The following is an 8,733-nucleotide window of genomic DNA, read 5'->3' as shown; positions in this document are numbered from 1 at the left end:
ATATATAAATCATAGTAAAAAATTACAAAAAAATTACAAATTACATCAGCAGCACAATAGCAAAATTTAATTATACCACAAAAACTTTTCTTGTTCTTTAGAATAAATCTTCCGGTGACGGCTTCCTCCACTCGGCAACAATGAACTCTGGCACAGTTTTTTTTTTTTCCTCTCTGGGACACACGCTCAAGTGCTCTCATACACATACAATCACACAGCCAGAGGCTGCTGGCCTTATTTATCTTATCTAGGAGGGGGAAAAAAAAAAGTGAGATCATAGCGTCCCTGAGGTTGCCATAGCTACAGCAGTCGGCTGCACGTGTGCCGAGTCAGCGCAGCTGGGTGTCTTTCCATGTGTCCTTTTCAGACACAGTCTCGCAGGTCATAACACACACTCAAATGCAATTAAATCTCGAAGACAGAAGCAGAATTCACATGGAGAGTACAAAAAAAAAGATACAGAGAGAACCGACGGCACATATTTCCGTGACAGACCACATAAAGTTCTTCATTTAGCAACAACCCCAAATGTCCTACATAATCACTCCAGAGATAAAGGTACAGCTGAGGCTGAATTATGCTCACATCTTCAAGCTAATTACCTCGAACTAAAAGTCAACATAAAAATAGCGTTTGACTGAAACTACTTGATTGCGCATTCGTGAATCTGTCAAATTCACAATGCATCTTTAAATGCGGTTGGACGCAGTCAACAGCTTGTGTGAAATGAAAGTGTCAGACTCACTGGTAGACTGGAGGGTCTGCCCTGCATGTCCTCTGTACTGCTCTTCGATGCCAGAGGCGGAACGGAGGGGGGAGCGCTGGACTGGGAGCTAAAAGACTCCTGGGAAATCTCCTGTGGGGGGAAAAAGGCAGCCCAGGACAGTCGAAGTTGGTATTTAGGACAGTGGACGCATGTATAGATGCTTTTGCTTACAGATATTGCATGTGTGTTTAGGTCAGTTTCACTGTTAGTAATGCAAGTTTCTGTTTTTGTACTTAAGAATAACCAGTTACAATACTGCTTTTATTACCATACGAGAGTCTGTAAATGTGGTGGCGCTGTGAAATGAAATGCATTCCAGACTTCAAATAAATGCAAAAGCAGTCATCCAATTTAGATCAAACACACAAAGTGAATATTAAACATGCTATTAACATCTCACCTTTAAATTTGCATATGTTCAGAAATAAACATAGTAAACGGGATTAAAAACACCATCCAGTTTAGAAAACGTATGCATTTACAAGTTATTCGGCAGATACTTTAATAACACTTTACAATAAGATTACATTCGTTAACATTAGTTAATGCATTAGGTTTAAGCTAACAATGAACAACCATTTCATTTTTTTTACCTAGATTAATAAATGCTGTAAGTGAATTCATAAATGTACTATTGTTCACTGTCAATTAATATTCCATGATAGATTGTTATTAGAAAATAAGACATTACTGTGGAGTCAGTTAAGATTTTTTTGTTTTTAATTTAAACAAAGTCTCTTCTGCTCACCAAGACTGCATTTATTGTATCAAAAACAGTTAAATATTTTTACAATTTAAAATAACTTCTGTATTGTTTTCTATTGTTCTTTTTTTTAAATGCAATTAATTCCTGTGATCAAAAAGCTGAATGTAAATTTTCATTACTCCAGTCTTCAGTGACACATGATCCTTGAAAAATGTATCTAATATGTTAATGCTGATTAACATTACCCAGTGATAATAATGTAAAAGTGCTGAACATTGTTAATTACTGACACTTAATGCATTAACTAAATTTCGTTGCAAAGCATTACCTATACTTTAGAACTGCTGCTCGAGGGCACCGTGGTGACAGTCGATCTCAGTAACTCTCACTTTCATTATCTCATTTTCATCCACCCTGAACCACAACTTAAATACGAAAGCAAAAAGCTTAAGTTACCTGAGGAGGAGGAGGAAAACGCTGATACGGCGATTGTTGTTGTTGCTGCTGCTGCTGTTGTTGTTGTTGTGGGGGATTCTGGGAGTACGATGAGGGCTGTCCCTGTGGCATCTGTCCATGTCCCGCGGGCGGCTGAGAAGCGGGTGTGGCCGTCTGCGGTGGCTGCTGTGATGTTGGCGGTGGCGGCTGCTGCGGTTGTTGTTGAGGGCCTTGGGCAGGAGGGTAACTGGGTTGGGATGCAGGAGGAGCCTGCGAGCTCCCCTGCTGCGAGGGCTGGGACTGAGGCACCTGTTGCTGTGGATAGGGAGACTGGCTGGCCTGGGGTGGCGCCGAGGACTGCGAGTATGGGGACTGCGACGGGCCCGGCGAAGGGCCGGTCATCTGCCCCTGTGGCTGCTGGGGCATGTGGGGTTGTTGGTAAGGAGGACCAGCCTGTCCGTGTGGGCCAGATGACTGGGGGCCATGAGTTTGCTGTGAATAAGGTCCCTGACCTCCTGGTTGCCCTGGGGAAGGCCCGGGGTATGGCGACTGCTGCTGGCCCGAGTGAGGCCCCTGACCATGCTGGCCGTAATAGGGCTGCTGCCCCTGCTGCACATAACCCCCTGGTCCCTGCTGTCCATATGATGGCACCTGTGCAAACAAGTAGGATGGCACTAAAGATCATTACACTCATGGTATTTCCCACACTTATTTATATCATGTGGGTAAATAGACAAAAAAGAAACGGTTCTTTTTATTGACATGCTATAGACAAGGCTCCCACTTCTTTCGACAAATGTATTTGTGACACTGACACGGTTTTTCCTGTTCATTACTGTATAGCTGCTTTGAAGCAATCGGTGTTGTATTAAGCCTTATAAAAGTAGACTTCCTGAATTTCCATTACTTTTCCAGTTCGTTCTTGATTAAAGGATGAGAATTCATAGTTTTAATTTGCTGCTTTTTAAAAATGTACTAAATGTTATCAGTAAGAAAGTAAAATCGTCCTGAGATTTAAAACAGTGCATTGCTCAAGGTATTAGCACTCAATGTTAATAGAAAACTGATATTTCAACATCAGAAATTTCCATGACTCTTCTAAGCACTGAAAATTACAATTTCAAAATTCCATGTTATTGTTAATATGAGTTCACATAAATAATATTTAAGATTAAAACTGGGACAGAAAGTTTATTGCTAAAAGAGATTAGATGAGTTTTATTTATAACCTGTACACAATATACCTGTACATAGCCTAACAACTTTTTATCCTTCCTATTCCCTAAATAATAAGACAAGGATAAAATGTAGTTATTGTACCAGAAAGTGTGACCTTGTCCAGCATCACATTTGTAATTATTTATTAAGGCTAGGAATGGCTAAAGATCCCATGATAGCTGGGACACATATGCTACACGTTGCCATTTTTGTCAAGCTTTGTAACACCAAACACTATGATACACGGTGATTTAACCCAAAAATTAAAAGCCCCAAAAAATCATTTTACTTCAAATTAATATAATTCTCATTCACTTTTTTTCACAAGAAAGTTAAACATAAGATATTCAGGCATAACCATAACCACATTGTAAAACAATGTTGAATGTAAGCATACATTCAACAGCATAAACACATTTTTTAAATTATAGAATTACAGGCTAAGGTTAAAGAGAATAATGGGCTGACTGTAACATCACATCTTGAATTGTTAATAATAATTTATTATTACTATAGAATTTTCTTACTGCATCAGTGTTAATAAACCTTAATTTGACTATTAGCAACCTGACTTTATACAAATGTTTTTTTTTACCTTGAAAACAGCATCTGTGTATCTATACTGCTAAACTAACTTTAAAATCATGCTAAAAGAAATGACATATCGATGCCAGCACTAAAAGAACACTGCAACACCGCATTAAATGAGAAAACACACGGCAATAGGTTACCAAAAAAAAATTATTACTAGCTTCATAACTTATAATTACCAGGATATTCACTCATTTAACTACAACAGTGCAGCATATTCAAACGGTGAACCCCTTAAAACGCTAAGAAAGATCACCGACCTGCTGGCCGTACTGCACACGTCCTTGCATGCCCATAGGGTATCTCTGAGGGCCAGGGGGCCCGTAGCCCTGGCCTGGGTAAGCAGGACTCTGCTGGGGCGCTGGAGGAGGCCCTTGATGGGGCTGCTGGGAGTAAGGCCCGCCCGACCCATAAGGCTGACCGCGCATTTTCCCCATTTGATCCATGGAGCCTGGAGTCTGTGGAGCGAGAGCGACAAAGTGGTTTGAGCAAAGGTATCTCACAGATAATGACAGAAAAGCATAAACTGAGTTTCACACAAAGACATCTACAAAGCTTTTTAAGAACTCAAGGACACATTTTCCAAAACCATTCAATCAAACTATTATTCTGTACTACTGCACTCCCACACTTCAGAATTTGATTTTAAAAAGCCAGGGTGGAAATTAAAGAATAGCAAGGACAGAATAAAAATGCAAGAAACCACAAGAGAAGAAGAGAGAGAACAGCCAGAGGGGGGAAATGATAGTGGAAAAAGGAGAAGGAAAAAGAGAGACAGCAAATAACCCTCTGCTGCCGATTCCCACGGTTATTAACCTGACCGTTACCTTGCACAGCCTTAGTTAAGGAAGTCGCAGTCTGCCGAATATTTAACACATCCCAGCTGTAGCTCTGCTTGAGCCTCGGCCAAGCCAGCTTTTCCTTTTTTCGGAAAAAGACGGCAATCTTGGCACCGAATGAATGACACAGGGCTTAATGACATGAGAGGAGAGGTCCAGCTTGACTTGCAATGAGATGAACGCTGGAGCATAAAAATCCGAGATGAGGGGGTCACGTAAATATTGGAGTTGGAATACAAGTCATTCTGTTGTAAACTAACAAATAACAACTGCAGTGCACAAACACTGATGGACAACAAAAATACACTAAGTTTCCAGCATTCAATTCTGATATTTGCAGAACATGGAACTATATTAATTGCATCAGCTTAAAATGTAGTCTTTCGCATAGACAATCTGACTGATTTAAACCGCTTGCCAACACTTGAAATTTAAAAATACAGACCGAAGACTTTATTTTGCTTTTAGAAGCTTAACTTCATCACCAACAAGCGATGACAATTCTAGTTGATAATATTCTTTTGTATGTCCTTAAACATTTATTTTCACTGTGTGTATTTAACATTTTTTAAATATTAACAAGTAAATGTTAATTAAATTAACATCCTTATAATGGCTGCACTGCAATGAGACTTCATCCTGTTCTCCTTAGACTTGTGCCGGTATTCGGTAATGTGATATATCACGGTAAGTGATAATACCGTATATCGTGATAAAAGCATTAGCAATTAATCGAAACATGAAAATTTGATACCGGCATATGCCTAGTTCTCCTCCAGGTTAAAGATTAATGCAATTTAAATACTTATGTTGCATTCAAGTACAGTATTTCATAGTAGGATACTTACATTTCAACAATTACTTGATGTACTTGAGAACAAAACTCACTCACAGAGAGAAATAAGTGTATGCTGTATGCTGCCTTTTCTATCATAATTCACCTCTGTGTACGTTCAAAAACAAAAACAACACTCTGAGGCATGAAATATTAAGCATACTTTCATACATATTGTCCACAGTGTTTCATGATTGTAAAATCTATTCATTGAAAAATGAAATCCTGAAGGTCAGCTTAATACATTTACCAAGCAGCCAAATTAACTCCTCTCCAGAGTTCACCTACACAAAATATGATATCTAAATTCAGTTCAAAATTTTGGGGTCAGTAAGATCTGTTTTTGAAAGAAATTAATACTTGTATTCATCAAGGATGCATTAAATTGATCAAAAGTAACAGTAAAGGCATTTATAATGTTACAAAATGTTTCTATAAATGCTAAAAGATTTCAATCCATCAAAGAACCCTCAAAACTGCATCCTGGTTTCCACAAATATAAGCTTCTCAACTGTTTTTTTTAACACTGATAGGAAATATTTAAGCAGCAAATCAGCATATTAGAATGATTTCTGAAGGATCATGTGACTCTGAAGACTGAAGTAACAGCTGCTGAAAATTCAGCTTTGCCATCACAGGTATAAATTTGAAATATCAAAATATTATATAAAAACAGAAAACAGTCATTTTAAATGTTTAAATGTAATAATATTTTTAATTCAAGTTTTTAACTGTATGAGTGAGCATAAACTTTTTTTTTTTTTTTTTTTAATCTTACCAACCCCAAATTTTTAACAGTAGTTAAATATATATATGGTTGGGTGATATGTTGAATATTATCTAAAATAAAATAATGCAACTTTGTGAATATGGTGATGACTTTAAAAAGCTTTTCAATTAGCTACTTTCCTAAAGAATATGTCATTAAACAGTTTCATGATCCAAGTAGGAAAGTTATTTAAAGGTGTCACTGATATTTTATATAATTTTATTTTTATGCATAAAACATCATCAGAAGGAGGCTGAAAAAGCAAGATATATTCAGCGACATTGCCCAGATACTGTTATACACTATATACGCATCTATAAAATGTCAATATTTATTTTGAATATCATGCTGCTGGTACGATTATGATGTCAAGCTTCAGGTGATAATCATTACTTTAATAAAATATCTTTAAGTTCATTAAGCAATGGATGAATCATTGTTATATTAAAGTGATCTTTTGATGTAATTATTGTAAATTCTGTTCAGAAAAGCAACACAACTTTTAATCAAATACCTTAAATGCAGTTGGAAAGTGCATATATTCATATCACTTTCAAGTCTCACATTGATATCACTAAGTCCTTCTTTCCGTCTTTGTATCTGATGACCCAGAACATACAAAAAAAAAAAAAGATTGTTTTAAAATGTCAAATGGCAACGTACAAATGACGCATTCATGCATAACCTCAATAATTTTTGGTGACGCAATATATCGGCCATTATATTTACTTAAAAATTTATGTCACCGTGTTTTTTACATTCCACAGTACATTTTATGTACTGTGTCTTTTGCAGCTTCTCGTACATAACCTGGTGTAGTCAGGAGGTGCTAGTTCAAATTTTAAAAAAATGCTTCTACAAAAAACGTTTTATCTGAAGATATGGTCTTGTTTAGGGATCTGTGCCTTTGTGCATACGGACATCTGACTGCTGAGTAGTGATTGTGTTTTTCAGCAATAGTGTGCACCCTTAATTTACAGAGAAAAGAAGGTCAGGGATAAATCTGTAGATGGAAAAGTCTCCATACAAGTTCTTTGTGCATTTTTCTTTTTTTGTACTTGTTACTCTGCACTTTTTGTTAGAAAATGTTTATTTACTATTTATTCAAGTTTTTTAAGGTATCTAATATTTTGATACTTAATTTCCATGATCTAAATATTCTTAAAAATAAAAAGTTTGTTGTCATTTGGAAGTGTGTAGGCCGTCTTGCATTATTATGCCATTACATTATGATTATATATTCAGTGGCATAAAATGGTCTTTAAAATGACAATAATATTGCTTATCGCAATTATTTCTGGGGCAATATATCTCACAACAAAAAGTTGTTATCGTGACAGGCCTATATGCTGGCTGCCTATTCAAATGTTACATTGACATATGAAATCCACGTTGATATAAAGTGTTAAACTGATGGAGGCAAAACTAGCAAACTAGGAAATGTCAGTCAACTCTTTCAAATGACCCTTTGTTCAGTCTTTTTTATGTATAATTTTGTCTAGTGAATATAAGGCCCCATCCACACGGAGACGTGTTTAGCTGTAGGGCTGCACGATAAATCGAAATGGAATCGAGATCGCGGTTCGCTCAATCGTCTGAGATTTTTTTTTTTTTGCATAACTTGTCAGTGAACTACGGCTCGGTGTAGTAAATTCTGCTCCATCTGAAAGCACATGATGATTTACTGCTGATTACAGAACTGGCATTACTATCAAAATACGCATGACAATCGCATTTGATTAATTGTGCAGCCCTATTTAGCTGTATACGCATATATTTTGTATCGTATAGGCGTTTTGTCCACACGGATCCGGCGTTTTGGGAGAGTGAAACCAATATTTTTTTTAACCGGTTCCCAGAGTGGATAAATCTGAAAACGACGCCCCTTTGGCACAATTACAGCGCCACATACTGGTCTGGCATGTATACTACATCGTTTTGTGTCAGTTTGGTGGTTTCGTGTGGACGCTAGGCATGGGCCGGTATGAGATTCTGACGGTATGATAACCGTAGATAAAAAAAAAATCACGGTTTCACGGTATTGCAATTACAGCTCTAAAATATGTTATTTTTAAATGTCTGGGTAAAAAAACAACTTTTTTTTACACTGAACACATTTTATATTTAAAAACATATAGAACATTTTGAAACAGTAAATATGTCAGGCTAAATAATTAGAATAAATAATTAAATTCTTTTAATTAAATGCAGTCACTTAAGTGAGCCTAAACCTGCAGCTCAACAATAATCAGAACATAAATAAATTATTTTCTGTAAAACAAAAATCCCTATAAATGGAAAAAAATGCAGTCACTTAACTAAACCTGCAGCTCAATAATCAAAAATATAATCAAAACATAATTCTGTAAAAAATAAAATTAATAAATTAATAAAAAATGCATGCATAAACCTGCAGCTCAACAAGGTTTTTGGAGACATGCTCGCTTTCTACACATTCATCTTTCAGTCCAAGTTATGATGCAGGAATGTTCACCTTTCCCGGATTAAGTTTGGAGCTATGGTTTGGAGCGGTGAGGTACGAGGATGTGTGCACATACACACATAAGGAAAGAG

The 8,733-nt window shown here is 36.7% G+C and overlaps 1 protein-coding gene across 1 annotated transcript in view; it reads right to left on the bottom strand.

Moving 5' to 3' along the window:
• Window positions 1–8,733, bottom strand: part of LOC107704838 (AT-rich interactive domain-containing protein 1A-like) — a gene marked incomplete at its 3' end in the record, with an annotated part of 31,406 nt that overhangs the window by 6,973 nt on the left and 15,700 nt on the right. The window contains exons 2-4 of the mRNA XM_016507861.1: window positions 3,977–4,174; window positions 1,929–2,558; window positions 746–856 (exon numbers count right to left, since the gene is read on the bottom strand). Of these exons, the coding sequence (XP_016363347.1) occupies window positions 746–856; window positions 1,929–2,558; window positions 3,977–4,174 (939 nt within the window). The remainder of the gene's footprint in view (window positions 1–745; window positions 857–1,928; window positions 2,559–3,976; window positions 4,175–8,733) is intronic.

This window comes from Sinocyclocheilus anshuiensis, unplaced genomic scaffold (genome assembly GCF_001515605.1).
Source record: "Sinocyclocheilus anshuiensis isolate Anshui unplaced genomic scaffold, SAMN03320099.WGS_v1.1 scaffold702, whole genome shotgun sequence".
Taxonomy (NCBI): Eukaryota; Metazoa; Chordata; class Actinopteri; order Cypriniformes; family Cyprinidae; genus Sinocyclocheilus; species Sinocyclocheilus anshuiensis.
Note: the sequence above shows the minus strand (reverse complement) of the source record. Positions and strands in the feature narration are given on the sequence as shown.